The 27318-nt window shown below is 43.0% G+C and overlaps 2 protein-coding genes across 2 annotated transcripts in view; one reads left to right on the top strand and one right to left on the bottom strand.

Annotated features, from left to right (window-relative positions):
- Window positions 1-24535, top strand: part of skap1 (src kinase associated phosphoprotein 1) — a 34561-nt gene extending 10026 nt beyond the window's left edge. Inside the window, exons 5-13 of the mRNA XM_031843453.1 lie at window positions 5352-5432; window positions 5533-5616; window positions 5705-5829; window positions 6837-6900; window positions 8846-9046; window positions 11539-11592; window positions 11714-11823; window positions 19873-19975; window positions 20305-24535. Of these exons, the coding sequence (XP_031699313.1) occupies window positions 5352-5432; window positions 5533-5616; window positions 5705-5829; window positions 6837-6900; window positions 8846-9046; window positions 11539-11592; window positions 11714-11823; window positions 19873-19965 (812 nt within the window). The 3' untranslated portion in view covers window positions 19966-19975; window positions 20305-24535. The remainder of the gene's footprint in view (window positions 1-5351; window positions 5433-5532; window positions 5617-5704; window positions 5830-6836; window positions 6901-8845; window positions 9047-11538; window positions 11593-11713; window positions 11824-19872; window positions 19976-20304) is intronic.
- snx11 (sorting nexin 11) lies at window positions 20278-27280 on the bottom strand. The gene is made up of 6 exons (XM_031843451.1): window positions 26916-27280; window positions 26540-26626; window positions 24882-24982; window positions 24603-24701; window positions 24294-24518; window positions 20278-24125 (listed from the first exon to the last, which is right to left on the bottom strand). Exons 1-6 carry the CDS (start codon window positions 26937-26939, stop codon window positions 22796-22798), a joined length of 1866 nt encoding a protein of 621 aa, XP_031699311.1. The 5' UTR covers window positions 26940-27280; the 3' UTR covers window positions 20278-22795.
- Between the last annotated feature and the right edge of the window lie 38 nt (window positions 27281-27318).

A 27318-nucleotide genomic window follows, 5' to 3' on the forward strand; every position in this document is an offset into this window, starting at 1 on the left:
AAAGAAATCCTTAATCACTCCTGCATAAATTCCCGGTCCCATTAACCGTTACTAGACGAGGATACGGGGCATCATGCGGCCTGATATAATGCACTGCATGTTTTCTTTGGTTCAAACACATGCATTAGGAGGTTCTAAACACGGTTTATGAATCGATGACCGAGGTCCTAATCAAATCACGGAGAGGAGAGGACGACATTCTGCCCTTAACCTCAGCTCCTCTCCGTCTCTCTCCTCCCGTCTGTTCGGCCGCCTCGCTGGAGGGACGCGCCGCGAAGGCCTCCTGCTTTAATGAGGAAAAATGTTTCAATTTAGCTCTGGCCTGAGCGCAGATTGAGCGCCGGGTGGGTGAAGGTGCACTGAGTGAATCCTTTTTCCTAATCAAAGGACAGTATCGAAGAGGATTGCGGTGTCTCTCTCTCTCTCTCGCTCTCTCTCCGTCTGTAGAGTCAGCAGCATTCCTCCTCGTAGCCCCCTCAGGAGCCTCTCGCTGCCTTCTGTTTCACCTCATCAGCAGAGTTCACGAGGGGGTCAGGTCCTGCCCCCCTGATGCTGCATTCAATGCAATACCCCCCCCACGCTCAAGGAGTCCGAGGACTAAGCACCGGAGAGAGAAAACATATGATAACTCGCTGGTTTTGATTTCTACCGACGCTGAGAAAAGGGGGTCACCTCTTCTGCTCGCTCCTAAATACAGAACTGATATTGATCCCACAGAGCGTTAACTCATGTGTTACCCCATCGCTTAGTTTTGTGATTCTTTTGCTGGCAGTATTTTGTGTTTTTCTCTGGATATAAAATCTTTATTTTGTTTATTGATCTACGAGGGACAGCAGACATTAAATAACATTTAAATTTGCCAGATTTAGCTAGAAGTATGATGTCCATCCTTAGACCTGGAGCGGGATGACATAACAAATTATAAGAAACAAATAAACAGGCATGACAAAAAACACAGTGTGGAGCTAAATCAGTTACTATTAATTAGTGGATAAAGAAAATGAATCAGAAACAGTTTTTATAATGATGTTCAAGTAATTTTCTTCAGCAAATATACCAAAAAACTCACTTATTTCCTCTTTATCTTGATTCGTTTTAATAGAATTATATAAAAAGTGAATATCTTTGGGTGTTGGACTGTTGGTCGGACAAAACAAACAAAGCTGTTTTAGTATGCCAACACAGGGTTAAGGAACCAGTGACATTTTTCACTATCAAACGACATTTTATAGACCAACGTTAGCTGCAACCCTAAAGCAGACATAAAACCATCAGAGCACATGTCGGGAAATATCACATAAAACGATAAGTAGCCCAATAAAAGCTGTTATAGAACAGACGTATACGGCACTCGTGACATATAACTTCACAACAACACGTGAGACTAAACATTACAAATATACAATATAACCTTACAAGCACAAAGGAACACATAAATATAGACTTCACTCAAAGACTGAGGACACATGACGCGTTAACTAAAATGAAAAACAATGTCACAGACATGCAGACTTCAAATATAATAGAGAGACGTTGATGGACGGAGCAAGATAAAGATATAATCCCTATTTCCATGTCTTTCTACAGCAGGACATCTTCCACATGTGTAGTGTACAACATTATTAGCATACATCAGCATGATTTTTAGGTAATCAATTGTGATATGCAACATTTTCAAAGCATGAAAAAGCGGCGCAGATTAGGAAAAGAAGAACGTAAGGAAAAGCTTTTTATTCCGACAGCGCTCTTTATTTCCTCCCTCGTCTCACTGTCTCTGTCCATGTAACTGGCTGACTTAAATGTTCCTATATGGGGCTTCGATAGTGGTTCGAACCCTCTGGAGGAGCATGTTCCCCTGCCTGTGCTGTCGCTCCTCTCACAGAAAAGACACTAAAGCGAGCGCTCACGTTCCATCTTCTGCAGCTCCCATCAGCGTCTTCAGTGCATTTTTGTGTTTTTCCACAACATCTTTGTTGCATTATGACCCCCGTTAGATCTAATGTAACATATTAGTCCTCCCACCCGACCATTTCGCTTCACTTTGATTCAGTCTCTATCCAGCCTTTGATTGACTTTCAGCCTAAGTAAAGTGGATTTTAATGAGAGAATACATTAACTCCCTCTGGTCATGCTCACATAAATCAGCCTTTTCTTGCGGGATCAACTGCTGAGCTCATAACACCATGCTGAGAGAGTGTGAATAACCAAATGAGAGATTGAGTCTGTGGCAAACCGCTGGCAGCTCAGATGCATTGTTGTGTACCCCCCCCCCCCCCCTTCGAGTTTAAAACAAGTTCAGAAAGGCAACAGAACGAGAGCACTTATCAGCACCCAGGTCAGCTCGCTTATGTTAATACCACTTTTGTCCGGATCAATTAAACACAAATATCCAGTCACGTTCTATTGATTGTTTCCTTTCATTTGGAAATGGGGTGACTCGCATCTTTTGTTGCTGATGACCACCGAGAGCAGTTAGATTCAGTTAGCGCCGCCTGCAGCAACTCCTCACCTTGATTTACAAAAGCACGTGACGCACCTCTAACGCCGCATCTATCTGCTTCTCTTTGTTGGTAATTGCACTCAGCTAAATAGGTTACGCTGAAATATCAATAAATTGCCATCAAATTAATGTCAATACCAAAGCTGTGGATGGTGCTAATTAAAAACGCAAAAGGGATGAAAATGAAGTCGTGGCATTGCTCTGAATAATTGATAACGCAATTTATGATTTTTATGAAAGAGTGCCGTCTGTCTGCGATTTTGATGAGGCCTTAATTAGATGCATTAATGTGTCTCTCCGTGCCTGTAGTCAAACTCAAAACTCAAACACCATGATGGTTGTTGGGGTTTTTTAACGCCCTTAATTACACATTTTCAAATAACATTACCTCTTGAATTTGCACTTAAAGCTGCACGGGTCCCAAAGAGGTGTTAGTGTGTAATTTTCATTAAAGGAGGAATAGTTAACTCAGGACCAATCAGGAGTCTGCTTTTGTTTCGGGTGGGATCGGGGACTTGAGCGAGCAGCTTTAAGCAGACGTGATGTTCTCAGGTTGTGCTGCTACCTTGTGGAAGAATCCAGAACTATTGTGCTCATGTGTCCGGTTTTTCACTGAAGTCGTACTCGTGTTTGAGATTCACACAAAAAGCGGGACAGTGAAGTGAGGTCAGGGTCACACGGCGGTAAAGTGTTAAACACGCATGAATGTGTAATGTTTATTGACTCAAAGCAGATCAGACTGATCCCCGTGTTGACTTTGTACCTCCTCGTCTATTAGCCGGACTCGACCTTTGAGATAAATGAAGAGCGAGGGAAGCAGACGGATGAGGGGATTAGAAGTGGGCCGCAACAGGGAAGCAGGCCCGGGGAAAAGAAATGGACGGACTGCCGGCGGATAGATGAGGTGGGGGAGCATAATGACCGCTGTTTGTTATGATGTACTGAATCAGGTTCTCTTTGACAAAACAGTCCTCAGCACCTCTGTATTTATAGTGTCACCGGTCAGTCCATCCACAAAGGCAGGCTGATGATATGTGAGCGTGTTAGTGCCGCGATGTGTCTGGGGCTCTGCTCTGGAACGACCCGCTCATCCGTCAGGCCCACGGGCTGAAGCGGTGTGGGGTTATGGGATCACAGGCTGGATTGTTGTGAACTTAAATCTCTGGAATGTTAGCTAACCACAAAAAAAGAGAAGAAGAAAATCAGCTTTATTTGGCTCAAAGTTATTCCGACAAAACTGCCTGAGGAGAGACTCAAAACAACAACTCTCAGAGAGAGCGTCGCGTAGTTGGAGCGACATTCAACTGTGTTTTCATGTTGCAGATTTTTATGAATGAGGAAGAGGTTCCTGTTTGTCTAATGTTGGGGGACGCTCTTTATTTAAACCAGAGGACCCAGATGTGGGATGACAGGTCTGAATCACACTGACTAGTGTAAATGGTCTTTAAATTGTTCCTGAGTTTCAGACTAAAAAGGCGGTTGCTGCTCTCCCCTGCGAGGCTAATGCCTGTTGAGTAATGCATTCAGGGGAAGCTGAGCTTTGTTTTTGACACATGGAAAAGCCAGGGACCCCATGTTGAAACACGGGGCGGAAGATGGCCCTCGAGGCCGACCTGGGGTCAATTCTACGAGATCCCCCCTAATGGCTAAAGGCTAGAAAACTGGTCAAACAAACTGACGTCTTAGAAGAACTTTGAAACTAACTTAAACATGCAACAGCTGGTTAAAACGTCTTCTCTCGAGGCGTCCTGGTGGTCGAGTGGTTGAGTTGAATACCATGTAATTACTGTACAACGTTTGACCCATAAAGATGAAAATACCAAACAAATTAATCTTAAAGGATAACTACACCCGCACATTCTGCTTTATGGTCTGTTTGACTCTAAATGGACCATAATGTACTAAATGAACATCATGCTGTATTGAAGATGACTTGAAACTAGAGATTGAGACCATAAACTCATGTTTACAATGTTGACTGAGGTAATAAATCAAGAGAGAAGTAGAGTCATTTTCTCATAGACTTCTATACAACCAGAGGAGTCGCCCCCTGGTGGACACTAGAGAGAATGCAGCTTTAAGACACTTCAGTATTGGCCTCACTTGCTGTCAATATGTGCATTATTGGGGACATTTTCATGAATTAAAATCATACATCATTGCCAACATGATTCTATGTGATCATGTGAATATTACAAAAACACTATTTAGTGTGGACTTCCTCTTTAAAACTTCTTCTCCTCCAGCACAAATGGCACAGTAGGCTAAATACTTTGCGAACTGCATTGTCTAAACAACTGCACTAATTAACCAAAGCCTCTTAAGTCGTGCCGTTGCCCTATCATGTTTAAAATTTGACTTTGCAAATTGCAGAGAGATTTCCACAGGAAGGTTGCTCCCATTAAAAGTGCAATGTGAGCAGATGAATGGACTGCAGCGCTCAGCAGCACTGTAAATGTATTGATCCCGGCTTCCTGCAGCCTAGCGGGGATGCATTTGATCCGCAGGGTTGGAGACTTTATATTCACGGTGTGTGGTTGTGTGTGGTAATGAGGAACCTTTTAAGTGCAGCTTATTAGGAGTTAGTGCTGAAACAATCAGGCGCTGAATTGATTGGTTGATTGACAGAAACCATTTTGATTATTTTAACTCCTTAAGCAAGAACTATGGCAAACTTTCTCTGGTTCTAGCTTCTCAAATGTGAGGATTTGCTGCTTATCTCTTTTTTTAATATCATAAATGGAATTTATTTGGGTTTTGGACTGTTGTACGGACAAAACAAGACATCTGAAGAAGTCCTTTATTAAAATCTTCCTTTTAATATAGACATATAAACTGCTTCTGTTCACAGGCTTTGATGACATCCCCCCTGTAGCAGCCCAGGACCTCGTCAACATCTTGAAGCAAGGCCACCTGGAGAAGAAGCGAAGAGGTACAGCAGCATAAAGAGACCGGCTCCGGGTCAAATGGGTGGTTGATTTAAAAAATATATTAGAACAACTGTTGTTCATGTGAGTAATTGTATTCTGCAGATCACAGCTTCTTCGGCTCGGAGTGGCAAAAGAGATGGTGTGTTCTGAACAATTCAATATTCTACTACTTTGGGAGTGAAAAAGGTTTGTTTGAAAATGCCAACAAACAGAAACATCACAGGTTCATAAATTAAATCCGATAACATCCTCCCACTTGTGCTCTTCCCTACAGATAAGCAGCAGAAGGGTTCCTATTATATCATCGACTACAGCGTGCAGCTGGTGACCAACCTGAGAAAAGACTCCAAGAAAATGTCCTGTTTCGAGTTTTTTTGCCCCGGACGGCGATCTTTCCAGGTTTGTATTACAACAACAAGCCTGAATGCTAACTAAAAGTGTGCAATCCAAAGGAAAGGCATGCAGAAATGTCAATACATCAGCAGACTTCAGCTTCTGGAAGATGTTTTGGTATCCGTGTTTAGTTGTCCAGTAAGTAACAAGAACATGAATGAGGAAAAAGATTATTTTAAAGTAATTTAAAAACAGTCTTCATTACATAGTTGGTCCACTAGAGAGCACTGAGTTGGTTTTCTACTTTAAAATGTCGCGCTCAATTTAATGGCTCCTGATGAAACATATGTAGTGTGAGGGGCATTGTAGGTCAAACATAAATACATGTCAGGGAGAGGGGTAATATTCTGAGAAAGGGGGCGGAAAATTTGAATATTCTCTGAGATTAATGAATCGATCATCACAAAAATTAACCTGTTAATTAACCTATTTTGACAGTCGATTCATTTCCAAAAATTCAGTAGTTCAGACCTTTCAATTGTTGTCTGCTTCTGTACGTCCTCTATGATAGTAAACTAAATATCTTTGGACCAAATATATTTTAGCACGTCGCCTTCGGCTGCAGGAAATTGTGGTAACAATTTTTCATTGGTCTGTAAAATGTCAGAAAACAAACAAGAAAATAATCACCAGATTAAACAATAATTTAAATAATAGTGACTGAGTTTAAATGAATAAATATTGGTTATCTAACACTCAAATATTTGCATTGGCTTCAAAGATGCAGTATCAGTCGAGCTTTAATCTAAATCGTATCCACATGTCTATACGGCACATTAGTTATACTGTCGATTATAACACCGTTATGTCTTAATTGAATATTTTAGATCTGATCATTTTATAGCTACATCAAGAGGGAGCATTTGTATTTGCTCTTTTTCTTGCTTGTTAGGCAGCGAGGAGGAGAGTCGGTGTGCTGAAGTGAAGATTAAAAATCAGGACTTTTATTTCCATATAAATGCACATTTAGATGTGATGATAATTGCGTGATTATTGCCACTGTTTCCCATTAGTTCACTGCCAACAGTCCTCAAGAGGCCAGAGAATGGGTGGACCAAATCAATTTTGTACTTAGAGGTAAGCCAGCATCTCTTTCTAATCTCTTCCGGTATTTATTGCAGAGCGTTCTCTGCTTCATTGCTTCTCCTAAAGTTGCCTTTCTGCGTGTCCTCATTTGAAGCAAGAGTTTAAGGTTCGAGGATGTCACGTGTTGTTCTGATTCTTAGACATATTGATATTGGGTTATATAAATAAAAATTGACTTGCGTTGACTTTTTAAAAGCCACATAGGTTAATTGGAAAATACAGTTAAAGCAGTTCAAACCGTCCAAACCTCTTCTTTTCTACATTTTCCACTAAAGTTCTCTCGTGTGTTTTTCGAGGGGCAGAAAGGTCAGAAATGAAAGGGAGCCCTTCATCATCTCTGACTCAGATAAAAAACAACCCGATCCATCACACGCTGCACAGCCGAGTCCTGAATCTCCTCATTCGACATGTCATGTGCACCCCCCCCAGCCACTCCTCCCCTAACCCTCCTACCGAATTCCAACTTACAGGAAATTGATTGGTAGATGTTCTGGTTATCCTCCAGTGACATTGATTTCTGCTCGGCCGCTGGTGTACGGCGGAGGACCCGATACCCTGTGTTAGAGCTGCCAGTCGCCTGCAATGAGACGGCTCCTCCATCTGAGCGAGCAGTCCTGCCTCGTCTCCTCTAAAATGGGCTCAGGCCGGGCCACTGATTTGCGGGAAGTAACAGACACTCTGCAGTTTGTCTTACTTCCTTCCAGACGAGTTTTACTACGAAGTACAGTCCTGATTCAGAACATGTAGATGATTCTTATTCACCCTCTTCACCCCCTGAACAACGCTGAGAACAACGCTGACCTGTACTTTCAACATGTACTCTCATTTTGTGGTCGCTCCTCCAAGAACTTTGTGGGAATATTATTCTTGGCATTTTGCCTTTATTTACTACTGATAGTGGAGATACAGATGGCGTGTGCATGGAGAGAGAAACGGCTTTGACATGCAGCAAAAGACGCGATTAATAACTAGGACCATGGACAACCCAATATTCAGATAAACAGAAGATAAAGAGGAAACATGGGGAGGCATTTTTAGGTATAAAAAGTAACTTTTCTGCATTCAAATGTCTTAAAACAACTAGACCTACATTATATAGTTTGTTTAGTTGTTAACTTATGTTATTGCAAGTATTTCCAACAATATTCAAACCGGAGAAAAGTGTAATTTTAATCAAGTTAACGGCCCTTTTTTATTTGGCCGCCTGTCAGTGGCGTCATATCTCCTTTGTTCATGCGTCAGTCTATCAAAATAAGCCATTATTTTGATAGACGTTTTAGATCTAGGTGGTTTTTAACTCTATGTTTTAAGCTGGATGAAGGATTTTATCCGTCAGACTTCTTGATCTTGAGTGATCAGCGGAAGCGCATTTGTTTTCTGACATTTTATAGACCAATGATAAATCGTAGCAGCTCAAGTTGACGTGCTAAAATATGATTTTAACGTGAAACTGCTTTATTCACTGTTTTTACTGGTTTAATCACAGGGTCCATTTGTTTTGTAGAGTAAGAGACCTCTACGGATAATTCTGCTCCCTGTAAAAAGGTCCTGAACCATAAACTAAGAAGGAATCATATTCTGGAGAACATGATGTAAAATGGTGGCGTTTTAACTGTTAGTCAGACAAAACAAGGAGTCTGAAGACGTCACTATCGGCTCTGGGAAATAATAAATGGCCGTTTTTCCACTATTTCAGACTTTGATTGCTTAGTCAAAAGAAAGATAAACATATGAATAGATGATGAAGATAATCTATAATTGCAGGCAGAATTCAAGCCTCCAGCTTGTCATTGCTGCTCTGCGGCACGTGTCCTCGCCTGTTGTGCAGTCAGGACCCTTTGAGCATTCCTCTCACTTTACCCTTTGATGTATGTGTGTGTCTTTTGTGCCACGCTGTGCTCCATCTTCACGCTAACGCCGCTCCTTCCCTCCATAGATATCCGCTCCACCTCCATCCCTTGCGACGATGACGAGCAGGAGGAGGAAGAGGAGACCTATGATGACATTGAGGGGTTGACTAGCCCTCCCTCGTCGCGGCCCGCCGCTGCCCAGGCCTTTCAGAGCGGCAAACTGGGAGGGGGGCACGAGACGGGGGAGGTCTACGAAGAGGACGACGACATCTACGAGGTGCTGCCAGGTATGAGGACGTGGTTACACACACACACACACACACACACAGATAAATAGACAGGAGTTCTGCACACACAAACTCTCATGATACTCAGTCAGACAAATAAACACACACTCGAGAGCCCTGAGGGATTTTTGCAACAAGAAATATTTGTGATGATCTCCCCTGGCTGTGAAATCTGTGTTGCCAGGTACCTCCCTACCAGTGCAACACCCAGACCGATTGCTCATTTTAAATCAAGCAACACTAATAAGCTTGTCGGGGCCGAGGTGGCTGCTGCAGAGGCACACGGGGCAGGAAGGGAAGACTCTCCTTACACTAGAAACCAGCTTCCTCCTTATCTCACCGAGAGCCATCTGTTGAGAAACAGTTATGTTGTTGAAATCAGCGAGAGCCGGTTGTTCCGAATGCTCCGTCATAGAACGTCCAATTAGCTAATGTTGCCAGGCAACAAATAGCCCACAATTCAATCCGCTAAGCAGAGTTTGGGGCTAAAATTGCCTGGCAACAGCAATTTAGTTGAAAGGAAGCAAAAAAAAACGGCATCTCGCAGGGCTTAAAATAGTTCTGGAGCTCTTAATGTCACATCTTGAATAGAAATTAGAGTTTGATTGAGAATGTTGGGAGTCAGTGTGTCAGTCTCTCTACTGGAGGGGGGCAGCCCCATGTGTCAGGGTGGCTACTGGATCCAGAGAAGGGGTGATCTGATCTTCTCAGGGCCGTCGTCCATCACTCTTTCTATTAAATAACATACATCAAGATTCTGTTTCACTCACTGAGTACATTACCTTTGGCCAAAATCACTGGCGAGAGGGAAATCAGTCTTCAGACTGTCACGCCGGCGTTCACAGCCATCTGGGAAGAGGTACAGACTCTGACCACAGATGGCATATCGAATGACGGGCTCTTTCGTTCACTTTCTCACCCCTTCACTTATCAATCACCCAGCTCCTCTCTTTGCTCACTTGCAGCTCTTACACAGTGATTCGATACTGTTAAATTATTCGATTTTATGGTTAATGTTTGTATTTGAACAATCTTCCTTTCTTAACAAATAGAAGTATTCCTGGGTAGTAGTCTTTTGTTAGTTTGTCAGACTTTACTTCCTTCATTGCTCATACGAACGTTGCAAAAGTTGTTCAAGTTTTCTTTGGATTCCTAAAGTTGTTAAAGGGAAAATTCAGCAGATTTTAAACCAGCTTTGTATCGCTGCATTCTGAGTTGTATGTGCAAATGAACCGTGTTCGGTTTCCTTCCGTGAAGCCAAACATCATTAATTTTCACATTGCAAAGATACAAAGATTCCCTAAAACATTAAATGTCTGGAAAATATCAAGAATTTGAAAAATTGCACATCAGATACATTTTAAATGTCGAGTATGAGTGAAGCATCCTTATCCTTGTGATGAGCTCTCTCTGTTTTGCCGGAGCAAAACTCCCAACATGGCTCAGTTGCAGGCAGAATGCAGAGCGACGGTGGTGTCGGCTCTGATGCTGATGACTGATTTTATTGAGTGGAAAATTAAATCACATTGATATAGAAACCGTTGGCCCATAGCGGCGGCCTCTCCACTGAAGGATGCTCTCATGTGCTGCAGTCAAGGAGTGCTGAACAAATGTTTGGACCCTTTGCAAGCAGAATCAAAATCAACCTTCTTTTTGGTGTCGTAACAATGCACGACATTTTAATATTTTATTAGGTAAGCCATAACGTTGAGATTTATGATTTCTTTTGCATTAATATATTTGTTTTATTCATGAAATGTGCAACAACCTGAAAGAAAAGCAGCAGAAAGAGATCGCTCTAACATTTACACATAAGAAACGCATCCAAACTGTACACATAACCACGAATATGCATGTGAATATACAGTATGCGCGTGTGTGTGTGTGTGTGTGTGTGTGTGTGTGTGTGTGCGCGTCCTCCGTCCTGGTCTTCCTGGAAGCAGAGGCGCAGGTTGTGCTGGAAAGTGGATAGTGTTGCTGGGTTGTGGCATGGTTGTCAGCCTGCTGCTGTTGAGGATGGATGTGTGAGACAGAGGGCGTATCACTGTGTCACCTCTCAGACCACCGGGGGCCACGCCCCACAGTCAATGGCACGTCCGCCTCCGCGAGCCTCAAAGACTCTTCTTTTTTCTTTAACTTTTCTCTGATGAATGTGAACAAATTGATCCTCACCGAGGAGTTCAGTCTGGTTAAAGACAAACAGACGTCTTTTATCTTGTGGAAACACGTTAGGCACTGGCTGATGATCCGTTTTATTTATTTTTCTATGTTTTGTTTTATCATGATGCTTTTTTTTACCCCACATTAGTCCTTAATGTGTGAAACAGAAAGAAACCCTCTGCTTTTCTTCAGCAGCAGGTTATGTTTCTTGTCGTTATTTTTGATTTTCCCGTTAGATAATGAAATTAAAATGTTTGGGACTTAATATCTATTTATAATGTTCGGTCACAAAACTCATTTTGTTCTGTTTGCTGTGCTTTTTTTTTACTTAGAGGAGGATTTTCCAGATCCGACAGATGAGAGCAGTGAAAAGAGCAACAAACCAGGTCAGAACCTCATTACAGTCCGCCAATAATGAGGGAAACCTCCAGCTTAATAGTTCGCTGTGGGAAAAGAACCTCGTCTCGCTCTTTTACTTAAATCTGTGTTCTGCATTTCCCATTTCAGCTTGGTCATCAGATTACGCTAACTTCTACCAGGGTTTATGGGATTGCCAGCCCGACGAGCCGGACGAGCTGCCCTTCCAGCGAGGAGATCTCATCTGCATCATTAGCAAGGTCAGCAAAAAATAATAATCCAAAAGGTTTTTTTTAAAGTTCTCCCAGAATTCTGTGTTGGACAAACTTTCAGTTGAAACGGGAGACCGCCGGTCACCTCTAATGGGAACCATTCCTGATTGCACCCTTGACTCAGAGACATAATTACAAGATAAGTTAAAGTAGTTTGAAATGTGATGCAAATGTGTAGAATATGTAATTATTTGAGGGTTAAACAACATCAATGCCAGTAATCACTTTGCCCCTCGTTTACTCTCCCAACATGCTGATATCCTCAACGTCTAAACCCTTCTGTTAGTGAGCGCCCGTGACTCGATGCAGCAGCGAAGCACCAACAGCGGCATTGTCTCTTCCCAGGCCACTAGGGTGAAGTGCCGTTCGGGCGCTGCGTAATGGTGCTGTTGTTCATTACGGAGCCTCTATCACAGGGGTTAATTGAGTAGGCAGCCATGCGAAGCCCTTCCTTTCTGTTTGACGTAAACTGCAGGTGAAGCCATCCTGCATCTCAGCTCTTTTCCCCGCTCTATCTATTTCCTCATGCTTTATGGCCGTCTTGTAGTTACATGCAGAGTCTCTACCAGTGAAAAGCCGCCCTATACTGGAAATCAATCGCTTGTAATTTGGGCACTTTTGCTCTGCTGCGCGCAGGGACTTGTCTCCCCAGACTGTTTCTATTGGTCGGTTTGAGATTGAATCATCATGTTCTGTGTTTAGGCTAAATTATCTGAAGAGTGGAGGGAGGAAGAATTTACAGTGTATTCTGCTTTTTTTTGTGTTGGTAATTATGCAGTGGAGATTGAGAAATGATGTATTCAACCTCATCTTTAATCAGCAGCTGCAGCCCCTGAATTTTAATTATTTGTGATGTTTTCCAGTTTTAGTGCAGAAAACAATAATGTTCTGACTTTTTATCGTACATTAAAGGAGTTTAAGATAGATAAACACACGGTATCGGTTCATGTGGAAGGATATACAGCTCTTTTGTTTGTAAGAGCAGATATGGCACAGGTGAAATATGCTCTTCACACAAGATGGACTTTTAATTGAGGCTCTCTTGGCAGTGCCAGATTAATGAGATGCCAGCCTTCGCTGTCTGTGCGTGCTGGTTGATAGGGGGAAATGTCAAAACAGCCATGTCCATTTTTCACGTAAGGATGACAAAGGCAGCGTTCTTGGGGAAACAAAGGGGAGCTGGCTCTGCACTGCTGATCCGCCTCAGACAGCCTCAGCCCTGCCTGTATTACTTTTCACTGTATGGATCACATTACTGCTTCTCCGAAGACCTTAAAAGCCAACTAAGTTCCAGGTTGTAAGCACGACTAGGTCGTAGTATCTCCCGATCTTAATGACACAGATTACTCTTGTTTTGTTGAGCCGTACGCTGAAGTCATAACATAGTGACGGACTACGAGAGAGTATTCTAGCTTTTCCTCTAATGGATTTAAAGCCAAGGTCTGCTTGTAAATTATTCAGAGGTGATCTCCGGACGGCTTCCGACTCTTTGGTTTGGTGTGACGACGTGACTCTGTCCGCGTCCCATTTTGTCGTCCTAAAAGTGTCACATTTCCCCCCCATGAATAGCATTATTTGGATTATAGCCTGTAATCGGCTATTTGTTTTAATGAGCCCTTGGGGAGGGCTTCCCCGCGTCTCCTGTGTGTACACTCACGCCCCTGCCCGCGTTCGGGTTTTTTTTTACGGGTGGGGATTCCTGAGAACCCTGACCTCGATGAGTGAAATACGGGCCCTTGGCTAGAACTCAAGTCTGTCGCTTAACTGGGGACCTAGACACATGAAATGGCCGTAATAAAACCAGGGCCCATAAATTCTCTTAGAGGGTGGGAGGCCTGGTTGTCTGTGCTGTTATGTCAACACTGACCATAATTACAAGGTAATAAGGACACGCTCTAAGTGCTAAATCAATGGTGCTAACAAACTGTTATTTTTAAAGCTGGGATGTGATTGACTGCTGAAGTGCAGAATGGGATAGCCACAGGCGCGGTGTCATATGGCTGTGAACTGAGGAGAACATGCCGATTGTATAAAAGGCCCTCATCCATCATTATTGATCTCTCACTTACTGTAAAGTGGGGGCATTTTTACTGTATTTGTGTTATTTTCCCCCTTGTGTGTTGCTCTGTGTGCGCATATCTGTGTGTCCCTGACAAAGTAAATAAATTAGGAACCTCACAACTCATATGAATCCCATTAGTTCAAGAGAATTAATCTCATAGAGAGCCTCCGCCGCCGGTTCCAGCGATGCCTAACTTGCTTTCCGCAGAGCTCGACGGCGATGCTCAGCGCGCTGATACATGAGGTACGAACACACAGTTAAATCCATCTTGTGAGTTTTGCTCTGGCATTTCATTTCTGAGAGCTTGCATTTTTCTAATGCGCATTATAGCTTACACGCTGACGTTTTAGTGTGTGATGACAAACACTGGCGAGCTCAGTTTTCTGCCACATCACACTCTGAGATTTGTTTCTTAACTCGATTTAAATTGTTGAGGTGTTTCGCTCACATTTCCACTGCATCGTGACATGCAACAAGATACCTGTTGCAGGATTTACAACGTGAACGTGGGATCAATTTATCACGGCGGCATGAAGCCGTTGTTTCACTTCTCCCTGACACGCGTAGTGCCTGTGTACTTAGTCGGCCATGTTCCACACTGAACCATAAGGTTGTCTTGCATTCTTGCCCTCTAATTTATGTGTCCAGAATCAAAAGACATGGGCTCTACAGGTCAGCTGTCACATTCCTGTATTCCCACAGGCACTCATGGAGAACGGCGGGGATGGAGTGGGAAGAGATTTATGGCACAAACCCATCCAGGGTCCTTAAAACTCTGGCAAGCGCTGCTGCCACCTCTTCCTCTTTCTCTCCATCGCCCCGCTCACCTCTCCCCTCCTTCCCACCCTCCGTCCAACCGAAACGCAGAGAGAGGGAGACGAGCTAGCCAATCACGTGCGTCCCCCAAAGCCCAACGTCACGCATCACATTTGGCCAAAGTGTTTCAGCTGCAGCTGCTTGTCAGGGACGAGGAGAGCGTGGACACCACTGACACCTTGTGGCCGTTTCTATCAGTGTTTTTATTATATGACAACTTCTACAAACACCACAAGCTGATTTACAGCCTTATAGATTTACTTGCTGTGATTTATAGCCTCTTATAAATACAAGTTGTGATGTTGAAGTTTGAAATAGGAGATTCTGAAACTCATTGTGTTTCAATGGCCACTGGTTTTCTGTCCGGGCTACATGTGACAGTCCTCTTTAGGGTCATAACAGGCTTCTTCTCTGTTTAACAAGCCCATTTCGGGCCGCTGCCCACAGGTCACACCGACTGAATACAGACGAAGAAAAGAAAAAGTAAGCAAACAATCAGATGGGAAAAGTCAAGCAAGAGAGACAAAGAGGGTGGATCCTTTTATTCTTTTGTGTGAACCCTGCCCCCCCCCCCCCCCCCTCTCCTTTCTCCTTTTCTCTGTCACACACCCATTTAAAGACCCCTGGCTGCTATTGTGGCCATAGACACCAAGACGCTATAGACAGGCAAGACATCCTATTTACCACCCAAAGTAGCAGGGGGTGAGTCTGGGGTTTGGGGTCATGCAGGAGGCAGCGGTCAACTCCCGGTCAACTACAGTAGGTCATTATTCAGCCCAAGCCAATAGCCCAGAACCGCGTCCGAGCAACCCACCCCCAATCCATTCTGCCTAATTATTATAAATGAGGGGCGGCGTAAACAGCCATCATTACAGACACTCAGTGGCATACACAAATCCACTTTAAATTGCTATTAAGTTAAGGAGCTATCTGTAATCCCAGGCGTGCATTAGAAAGGAGCGAGTAGGTTTTCTTTTTATTAAATCTCATCGTCCCTGAGATATTTTCAAACGTTCTCATGCTCTGTCATGTTTCCAATTTGAAGCCAATTCTCTGATTTAATTAAAAGCCCACTTGGAAAAAAATGGACACTAAGTAGCCATTTCGATCTCTGGTTGTGCAGAATTATCGTCCATATTTCTGGATGGATTTCGACAAGATTACTTTTGGCACGGAGTCCTTGTAACGGCCCCAAAATAAGCATTTTTTCCCCACAGTTTCTTGTCTTATCTGGTCGATTGTTAGGTGTTACCTGTGTGAGCGAGGAGGAGAGCTCGCTAACCTAATAGCGGGTTACAGATCTGTGTTAGAGGTGTCCATGTTTCTTTGTTACAGTGACCAGTGATGGAAGAACTGCAGAGAGCTGCAGTGTATCAGACGAGTCTGAGAAAAAAACAAGAGAGAGGATGCAAGTGAAAAGGCTGCTACAGGGGAGATGGAAAGAGAGGAAGGGGAGGAAAGGAGGGAGGATGGGGGGGAAAGGAGGGAGGGAGAGATTGTAACACCCAGGCGGCGGGTTCAGCGGCAGGGCAATGAGAGACTTCCTGCGCTCCATCACGCCCAAGGCCTGCCTCAGTCAGCTGGTGGCCGAGGAAAGATGCCTCATGTGTCAGGCTTATTAGCACTCCCCCTAGTTTGTATGCATTTGGGATTGTGTGTGTGTGTGTGTGTGTGTGTGTGTGTGTGTGTGTGTGTGTGTGTGTGTGTGTGTGTGTGTGTGTCATTTGTGTGAGAGAACAGGATGAGGAGGGAAAAGAGGGAAAGAAGAGGACATCTGTCGAATATTTTACATTTTCTCCCCAAAAACCGGTGCATTTTATTTTCAGATTTTCTTTAAAGATTGTGTTTTCTTTCGGTACACGATGGGGGTGATGGCGTCCCCCGCCACGCCACCCCCGTTGTCTTTTTCGCCGCATCCACCCCAACCCTCGACTCACCTTCTCCCCGCTCCAGGCTCGGGGTATGGCTGTCAATCCGTCCTCCGGTTTTCGGGAGCGTGAGCGATGGGCCTATCAGAATGCCACCATTAGCCAGCCCCCCCCCCCCCCCCCCTGAGTGGTAAATAAACGATCGCGCCGGTACACTGCAGGTGTTGTCATGGCAACCCACTCTCAGCACCAGCCCCGCCCACGCTCATCCACCCCCCCACCCCTCCTTTGCTCTCGGCGGAGGAGTCACCGGGAGGTCAACGAGTCAACGCGCCGCAGCCGCCACGACACGGCGCTGTTTGGCAACACACACACACACACACACCCTCACACACACAAACACACCCTCACACGCACACAAACACCCTCACACACACACATACACCCTCACACACACACACACACACACCCTCACACAGTGGGTCTGATCTGCATCCAGGTTGCAGATATGTGTCACCTCTCAGACGACACCCTGGGCATCGTGCTACATCTTGTTAATGAGATGAAAACCAGACGTCTCCCAGAACTCTCGGGGACGCTGGATGTTCATCACACGAGCCCGTTCTTTGCCCCCGACGTTGGCATTTCATAGCTTATGATGCAAAATCACACAAAAAACAAATCAACCTAAGAGAGGAGAACAAACAGAAGGAAGAGGACATTGAGGAGTTTGCATAGTTTTTGTCATTTGGATAATTTAGTCTGCGCGCCTCGTGGAATGTCCCTATTACAGCAGGTGTACTCTGGATGAACCCATTTCAAGTATGAGGAAGATGGACTCTGCACGCCTGACAGACTTCCACCGCCATTGGCACCCACTCTGTGATGTAGCAGTTGTATTAAAATGGCGGCGCTGATAATCCAAAAGACCTTTCTCAGGGAGAATTTGAGACCGACTGCACAGATGGGCCACGGAGATAAATAAAACTCTCTGTCACTATGGTTGGTGGAATAGTGCTGCGACGCCCCCAAGGGAGAGAAAAACTGTTTCGCTCCCTCTCTCTGCGATGCCTCCCCTCCCGTCCGTCTGTCTGCCCCCCCCCCCCCCTCCTCCTCTGTTCACGTTATCACGAATGGGAACCAAAGCCAGCTTTCCGCAACCGGGCTTTTCCCTCCTCTACGGTCTTATGGGGGGCATAAAAAAGACCATTTCGGACTTAACTTTCTCCTGCTTTATGAGCTCAAACACACACTGAATAGTCAGTCAGAGCCAAGCACACTGGAGCGTCCCACCGTGAGCTGTCAGCCAGGTTCCGTGGGTTAAAACGATGAGGCCTGGATGGACAATCTGCTCGTTGTGGGTACCTGTTTGTGCTGTAAGAACACTTGAGTCTTGCGGTTTTATCACTTTCCTTGAGCGATCCATTCATCGCCGCTGTCCAAACACTTCTCATTAGCTGCAGGCCTCATTCCTCTGGATGGAGGGAGGCTCAACCTTTGACAAAACGCTGCCCATCATGTCACAGAATGTGTGTGTTTTCACATCTAAAATACCTGTTAAAGCTAGAAGTCTGATTCCAATCTCAAGACATGTAGAACGTATACGTACGTGTTGCTGCTCGCACACACGCGCAGCACGTAGCGTGTGTGTGTGTGTGTGTGTGTGTGTGTGTGTGTGTGAGAGAGAGAGATAGACGAGCGGTTCATCTTCTCCTCAGGGCCGAGACAAACTGTTCACGCAGCCATTCCCAATCTGCTGGAGAACAGAGGAGAGAGATGAGTTCAGCTGGTGCCTCCTGTGCTCCCACTGCTGGGCCTCAGCGCCCCTCTGGTCTCTGGCCAAATATTGATCCAGTACAGATCTGGTTAGAGCTCAACTGCTGCGATCGGATGATCACGTTGTTGTTGATGCGACTCCAGTTCCTAAAACGCTTAAAGCACTTTGAATGAGACTGAATGAAAGATTTTGTTATCTCAGTTTTACGTAAAATATCTGCTTGTTTTGGATTCTTTATGAGCCGTAATTGTAGAATATTTTCTCTTTCAATTAATGTCTTGATTATTTAACCTAATAACCACATAATTGTGTATTCGGAGTGTATTATTTTATGTGACATGGATTTGATTGTGATTCCTTCGCTGATGATCACATGCAACATAAAATCTCACCCACAATTTAATTCAATATATTTCGATACTTCCAAAAGGTATATGACAAATGTAAATTCAGCCAACAATAATGAAACGTTACATTAAGCATCTAATTAAAAGAGTGATATTTATATACAAGGTTACATTTTTTAATTCAGTGTCTCCAAATTATATTTTCAACATCTTCGTGTCGGACTTTCCTGCTACTTAAATCACAAATTAGTTTTTATTCAGTCAGTTAACACCAGGACTTTTATTGTGTTTTCCTTCTTGTATTTCTACATTAACAGAAGTCGAAGTGTTAGGTTTTAAATAGAAATATATTATTTTATTTCCTCATTTAATTAATCTATACAGAGAACACTTTATTTTTAGCTTTCGGTCTATCGGGACCTTCATCAGAGCATTCCTGGTTCCTAATTTAATTTATTAAAACTATTTAAATTGGTGCATCATGCTTTATTGTTGTTGTTTTATGCCCTTTACATTTAGTCTAGAAAATGTCCAAAATTATTGCAAATGCCCACCAGGAGTTACAAAGAAACTAAAATGATTTGCTGAAGCTGCTTATTTTATTTTATGCTCTAAATATTTTTTTCTTTAGATAAAAGTGAGAAACAAGATTTTATTAACTTCATTGAGGCCTTTTTTTTTTTTTTTTAAGTAACTGAGCATTTAATCTTAGTTTCCTGTTTTCTTTTTAATCACAGTGCAGAAATGAACTCTTGTTATAATTAGTCTGATCACACTGCTGTCGTGGCTCTTGAGCGGTAAAACACAAACAACCCTGTTTTATTTTAGACGTTGTCTCAATAGTCTTGTTTACTTTCTTCTCCCGTCTTTGAATGAAAACCCTGGAGGTAAAAGCACCCCGGTGTCTCTTAGAATGCTGGTGGTGGGATCCGGTCCCTCCAGGATTTCCTTTGTTAAAGTTGAGTTTATACAGTTTTTAACCATATTATTTTAGCAGCCACTGTAATTGCAGTTCAAATCATTCGAATGGTCGCTCTAATGTTAATAACACGAGACAAACAGGGCACTCGGATCAAATAGAAAGGTGAGATCGGCGCTCCATCCTGCTTGGTTTACTTGTCCCCTCGGAGACTCACCGTTGTTTTATTTCTTCATTTTGGGTTCCAGGAGTACAACATTCACGGCTGGTGGGTCGGCGAGCTGAACGGCACCGTGGGCATCGTCCCCAAGGACTTCATGCACCCGGCTTACATCCTGTGAGCTCCAACAGGTACCGAGGCACTCTCTTATCATCAGCATTATGGACCATTACTGTGGCCTAATACACAGAAATGGTCCCCCTGGTACCCCTCCAGACTGCCATTGAGCTGTATTCAGTCGTTGACCTGCCATTTATGGCATCTGCTGGCTGGAAGAAGTACTGCGTAGAGCAATCTAAAGCGGGGCAACGGGTGACAATAAATATGTGCAACAAAAGCATGATTACAGCATCAGTTGTCCTATTTAAGAAAATGATTCCCTAATACTGTTAGATAGGCGCAGCTTAGAATGAACACTGAATTATTAATGTTTCTCTGATGCTGTGTTTTTTTTTCACAGCGCTGCTGCCAACGCGTCCGGCCATGAATCTCACAGATAATGTTTTGTAATTTGAAAATGATTCTCCTTCATAAGACTGTAAGTTGTATCATGTAGGCCTAAATCAGCGGTGCTTATTCCTGTCCACTATTACCCACATGTAAAACCTTTAAAACCTTTAATATTACTGTGCAAACCACAGCGGAAGCAGATTAATCAGTTAGTCTACCGACAGAAGATAAGATCCATTTTAATAATTGTCATTGTATCAAGAAAAGCCTCTCACATGTGAGGATTGTCTTCTGTTCTGTTTTATATTGTTATAAATTGAACATATTTGTGTTTTTGACTTAGACGTTATTGGGCTTCTGGTAGATTGTGACGGGACTTTTTTCAGACTTTTTAGATTTTTCACAGACTAACATATTAACTGATTAATCAGAAAAACAACAGAATACTCAATCATGGAAATAACATAATGTTATCTGCAGCTCTAGTGCAAATTATTTCATTATTATGGACCGGTACATTTATCAATTCACTGGTTAAAATGAGAAATAAGAAGATTGTTTGTCACTTTTTTCTTGTTTCATCACTGAAATACATTTTTTTTTAAACAGCAGATGTACATTATGCAGAATGTTTTTAACTACATTGTAAGTGGATTTTTTTTTCAGAGATTTGAACAGCATTTACTGCTTGTGTGTGATTTGTCTGTGTGGGGTCATTAAACAGTTTCATCTTCAGCCACTAGGCGGCAGGATTGCACAAATCTCTTAAAACCATGAGATGTGTTTGATAAGAGGAATATAATAAAATCAGTTTTACAGGAAGAAAGTAACACCCAGTCTTCTATTATCCACCGAGTACACGACTCGTGATGAGGCTCATTTCTGTGTGCAACAGGACAATAAACCAATAAACCGGCTCCCTTTAATAAAAGCAACATTTATTTGAATTTGAACAGGAGTAGTGTGAAAACAATGTGGAGATCAAACTAACGTGAATTAAGTCTGTTTTCATAAAAAGATCACCTTGAAGAGATAGTTTGGATTTTTGAAGTGCGGTTTTATGACATACTCTTGTTTTAAAGGGTGCTTCTGATTGAGTCACATAAAAACTGACTGATAGATGCAGCGGTGGATCAGCAACTCACATGTTCTGTTTTTGTGAAAGTCGAGTCTCGTGGCTTTGAAGAGAACATAGATAAAAACTTCAATTCAACAGAAAGCTGTTTTACAGCAAAGTAAAAAAGTGAAAATATTCCACATATAGCATCCACTTAAACTGATGTTAGCTGGTTTCTCCAAACTCAAGCTACTGTAGATAATAATTCACTGACTTATGAATAAGTCCTTCATATAAACACTTCAAAACAACATCCCTTAAAGCAGTTCTTGTTAGTTTGAGTAGAGGCAGTATTACAGTGAACTAAACATGTAAACCTCCGCTGATAGTCCGTGTATTTAAACCACGGTCCAGTTAAAGAGCAGAGCAATACAAGAATGCACATTTATTATTATCAAGATCACGAGACTGAAAAGGTGTCGCTGTCTATTGCAATTACTTTTAATTTAATTAACATAACCAATTATTTTCCTTTAATAATAAATATCAGGTGAACACTGCTGCCTATGAAACATCATTTTAGAACAATTCCCTCAATCCAAACCAGTTTAATGTTTAACCAAAGCATCCTGAGTGACTTGTGTGTACTTGGATCATCATCAGGACTCCATAGAACACAGTGGTTAACTTAAAACAGTGGTTTTATGAGCTTCACATTAAGTGAGTGACTCTACAGAAGGATTCAGACTGTTGTTGGTCGACATGATTGTTTCTCTCGTCCAAACCGTCCTCAAAGTTTCACTACAGTTACTGTGAGGCTTCAGCAGTCTGAGTGAGACAAATTAACTGGATGAAGTTTGTGTTTTACTGTCCCTCCTCTGCAACTCTGCACGTAAACGCAGATAGAAATAGATTTTAGATTTGACTTGTCTCACTCAAGGACAAGGAACAACTACAGCAACCAAACGCTCTTTAAAGTCCAAACGGAGTTAATACAGACTTTAAAAGCAAAACATGTGGATCTCTCCTTTAATTCAAGTGTATATTTCTGTCACAAAGTTCCCTACAACATTAAAGTAAAAATTAAATCACATTGTATGTTCACACAACAATAAAACCTTTAGATCTTTATGGATTAAAAACAACAAAATAAAACCCGAAGCTGCTTTTGTGAACTAGAGCGCCCTCTGCTGGTTCCAGTCATCCACCACAGAGTGTTCAGTTTACCTGAGTGTTATTGGAGATGCACATTTTAAATTAAATATACATTATTTTAAAACAAAAGAAGCTCGACTGACAACACGTGTGACAGACCGGATCATCTACATTTCAACGACGGAACAGAACGAGCACATTTTTATGTACTTCCTTGTTTACGTGCATGTGATCGAATGCGTCTTTGGCAGACAGCAACTCCCACAATCCTTCGCTGTGGCTCTGTGTCTTAACTAATGCTGCTGCTCTCTATGATGCTGAAGTCACTATTTTCGGTTAAATCTCCAGTTACAGTCAAGTTCAAATCCAGAGATTTCCTGGAGTCACTGATGTCGGTTATGTGTTGCTGGTCCTCGTCCTCGTGGACAGAAATGTCGTCTTTTTCCACAGAGTGTCCGTTCGAGTGTAGGTCCAAAATGTTCCTGCTGGAGGCCTCTACTGGAGACCAGTGGACCTCCTCAGAAGGCATCTCCACGTAGCCGTTGGCGGCCTGGATCGAGTCCTCGGCGTCGTCGCAAAGGCTTTCTTCATCGCTGACCTGGACGATACTGTCGTTCGAAGACGAGCGTCCGTCCTCGTCGCTGTCGCCTGTGATCCGAACCAGATCCACTTGTTGAACGAGGTCGTCATCGCCGCTGCCTTCCTCCTCTGGGACACTGAGCACATCGCGAGTCTCTTCGTGGATTTCCGACTGAAGCGGCGTCTCCGCTTTGCTCTCGGATTCCTCTTCTTTTTCGTTGTCTGGCTCTTTCTGTCCGTCCGAGTTCTTAAACTCCTCCGGAGAGCTGGCGTCTTCCTCGTGAACCTCCGTGCCGTCGACGTGGTCGAGACCTTTATCTTCAGAGATGTCGTGAGTTTCTACAACCTGCTGCTCAGAGCAGACGGCTTCCAGAACTTCCTCCTGAGATCCGGCGTCGCTTTCTGTTCCCTGTTCCTCAAAGCCACCGTCCTTAAAATCTAAAATTGCTGCAGAGTTCGCACATTTTTCTGGCTCAGATTCGACATTTTCCTTCTTTGCTTCTCCAGAACTTTCCCATTGATCCGCCTTCTCCTCCTCTGGATGAGGACTATCTCCAGAACTTTCCCATTGATCCGCCTTCTCCTCCTCTGGATGAGGACCATCTCCAGAACTTTCCCATTGATCCGCCTTCTCCTCCTCTGGATGAGGACCAGTCTTTTCTGCTCTATCTGACAACGTAACGCTCTCCTCTCTTACCGAACACTCCTTCTCAAAGCCAGCCCCCATGGGTGAGTGCACCTCCACAGGAGTCTGTATCTGCACCCGACAGCTCTTCTGCTGGATCAGTTCTGGAAGGCCGAGACTCTCAGGAGCAACCTGGCCGTCACCCAGGAAAAAGGTTGCCTCTGTCGGACCACAGTCCTCAACAACGGCCTCCAGGTGGTCGTTCTTCTGGATGACCCTGACTGAGGATTCCTCCTCGTGCTGAAGCTCAACTGTGTCTTCGTCACAGATCTCCAGTAAGTCTTCAGGAGGATTAGAGTCATCGCAGAACAAGAGCTCCGGGCTGAAGATCTCTTTAGGTTGACGAGGAGCTGGGCTGTGGAGTGAGGAAGAGAAAAAACATTTACTTTAACGACTCTGCAGCACATTTTTTATCTTTGCAATAGCAGACACAGCCTGAATATCCTTAAATAAACAGAAGGGACAAAGCGAAGGAAACTGGTTATTTCCACACCATTCGGTCGACAGTTTGAATCCCTCTTACCTCTCCATGGACTCATAAGAAACTGTCAGACTCGGCTCCTTGATGGAGTCTTCCTCCTGGGCCTGAGCGTAGCCCCGATTGGACGAGGCGTACGTGAGGATGGCGTCCGTCACGGAGTAGGGCGTGTGACCCTGCACGCAGTCCTGGATGTGACCGACCGGCAGCTGGGTCTGCAGGAAGAGGTGGAGCTGGCTGTCTGACAGACACACCGTCATGTTCACCACACTACCGGGACAAAAGGGACTCGTTATCAAGGTGGCTTTCTTTACAAAAACGTACTTTTATTACAGCAGATCAACAAGAACTGACTGGTCCAAGAAGGCCTGAAGTCCTTTCCTTCTCCTCTCCAGGAAGTCCTCGTTGCTGAAGTAGAAGAAGAAGAACTTTCCTGGAAGTTCTGGGACTGGCCTACAAGGACGAAAACAGGTTTTTAGATATTTGATTCAATAAATATGATATCAAAGTGCCATGTAGGTGACCTTTAGAAAAGACTGGTGACATGCAGACATGTTTCTCTTTTACCACAGCGTCATCAGACAAAACATTAAAATAGTAGAAGAGCTGCTCTCACTCTTCACAACAACTTACACCAAACCGGCGTTCTTCTGCAGCTTCTTCTTGAGCCAGGCGAACTCACTGTAGCGCCGACGCACACAGGACGTCTTGGCTGTGAAGGCTTTACTGTTGGTCTGTAAAGTAAAGAATGTATATATACTTGTTGCTTCATCACCATGAACACACACGCTGTAGTTTATTCTGACTCAATCACACACACACACGGATTAATCCGCCGCTGAAAATAGTCCCCAACAAATGCACTATTTCCTCCTGTTTGTTTTAACTAAACTGAATATTAGCTTTAAAAGATTTACATCTCCAGTGGACTTGGTGCTTCGTTTCAGTCTTTTGATGCGATTTGTTGACACAAAGAGAAAATACACGATAACACCAACCTTATCCTTTAATTTACAAAATGTATTAAAATGTATTTACAATCTATCCTTTCAACGTAATGCTGTAACTGAAATGACGCAACTGCTGCTGAGTTTAGAGCAGAACTGTCACATGTCAGATTTGTTCCAGTGACGTGTGACACAGTCAAGTATTTAACACGACTCCTGTTTCAATTCACTTCATTCTTAAACAGAAAATAACTGAAAACATTGTCTCGTTCCAGCTTTTAAACGTGAGTGTTTGATGCTTTTCTTTGGGTTTGAGAGAATTGGTAGAACCAGAAGTTGTGGGTAAAAATAAACCGATAACTCACTATTCTCCGACATGTTATCGATAAAATATTAAGGAGATAATCTGCAGGATAATCAATGTAATTGCTGGATGCAGACTTACACATTAAGAGTAGACATTGAGCCATGTTAATGTGTACTTTTTAGAAGTTTTAAAATATTCTACACAAATATCTGTGCTGAGTTTTTAGATGAAATAGTTAACTGTTGTGCATGTTCATAGTTTCTGTACAGAGATCAGTGACAGAAGCAGTGAAGTGTTTTCTAAAAAGGTTTTTGTGAAGATGAAACATTGAAAAGCTACTTGTTTGATTCTGGATTTATGATTCAAACATTCACCCGTGAAAAACAAAAGCATAACGATGACAACCAGAATGATAAAACATCATGTGACGTCACGTGACTTCAGCCAATTTCATGAGTCAACACCTTCACAGCATCCGTCTAGACGCGGAGCTTTGCTGCTGACACAGCGTTCAACACAACATCGACTCCTGTCCAAACCAAACGAGAGGAAGCCACGCTGCTGCCAGCTCGGTGGTTTACAGATCGGGGTTAGGTTCAGGAATCCAGTCTCAGTAACATCCCATTGTCTCATTCTAAGGTGAGGCTGGTTCATGTGTGGCAACAAATGCTCCTCAACGTCCTTCATCTTTATGTAAAGCACATTAGATGCAAACACTTCGTTTGTTGTCAATTATTTTCCAGATATATTTTCAGAAAATTGTGAAAAATGCTCCTGTCCAGCTTTCTTATCCCAATGTGTTGTCTTCATGTCTTTCTTTCATACGACCAACCATCCAAAACTTTAGAATATTCAATTTGCAAACTAAATAAAACCCGAAAAAGAAGAAAATCTTCACATCGGGAGAAGCTGAAACATCTCGGCTTCGACTTACATGATTAAATACACAATTGGTTTCAGCTCCCCAGTAGCTCACACTGAAAGTGTCCAGACATGTTGTAATATTAATGTATTGTAATCTAAGTATTAATACTCACATGGAGGAATATTTTATAATCCACGTATGAATTCCACGAGCCTTCGTTCTGCATGCGGGGATCTTGAACCCGCACCGCCACAAACTCCTGATGGACAGAAACAGAGTCACAAGTTTAAATAAAAACTGTGTATGTGAGTGTGTGTGTCTGTGCGTGTTTTGCAGCATCGTAGTTAAGAGTAGAGTGTAGATTAGAGTGTAGAGAAGACACGTGTCACCTCTTCAAAGAGCTCCTCAAATGCTTTAAAAAACACATCAATGGAGGTTTTGTTCTTTGTTAAGCGGAAGTTTAAGTTAAAGATTCACCAAAAGGAGAACTCACGTTAGATATTAATATTTTAGTATTGTGTATAAAAAAGGAGTGGGCGGTTACTTACATCTTCTTCTTGATTGCTGATCATCCTACTGAGTGCTGCACTGCAAAGAGGAGAAATCAATAAAGGATCAAACTGTCTTCTGTAGTTCTGTCATGAGCTGATGACTCATCCTCCAAAAAGAGAAGCTCGTCAGAGAAAATCCACTGAGTCACTGGAGCAAGCTTTTCACTCTTTTAGGGTTAGCGTTCGTGACTCAGACTATGAGGAGCTTTTTAAAGCAGTGTTACCTCTGAAACATTCCTTTCATCATCAAGTGATCAGCTGACTGCTTTTAAATAATCAATTAGTTGTTTAAAATCACATCATTCACAGTACAACGTGTACTGAAAGCAACTAAGAAAAAGAGATAGACTTAAAATAGACTTATTATAGAAGTTATTTTAAATTAAAGGAATATATATAT

This window comes from Anarrhichthys ocellatus, unplaced genomic scaffold (assembly GCF_004355925.1).
Source record: "Anarrhichthys ocellatus isolate YVR2014 unplaced genomic scaffold, GSC_Weel_1.0 scaffold4, whole genome shotgun sequence".
Lineage (NCBI taxonomy): Eukaryota > Metazoa > Chordata > Actinopteri > Perciformes > Anarhichadidae > Anarrhichthys > Anarrhichthys ocellatus.

What these genes read in the sequence shown, in the direction of transcription:
- snx11 (XM_031843451.1), bottom strand. Translation starts at nt 26,939, where the DNA reads ATGATCAGCAATCAAGAAGAAGAT. An exon ending in TCAGCAATCAAGAAGAAGAT is followed by an intron (nt 26,627 to 26,915) that starts GTAAGTAACCGC and finishes TCTGTCCATCAG; the next exon opens with GAGTTTGTGGCGGTGCGGGT. An exon ending in TCTTATGAGTCCATGGAGAG is followed by an intron (nt 24,126 to 24,293) that starts GTAAGAGGGATT and finishes CTCACTCCACAG; the next exon opens with CCCAGCTCCTCGTCAACCTA.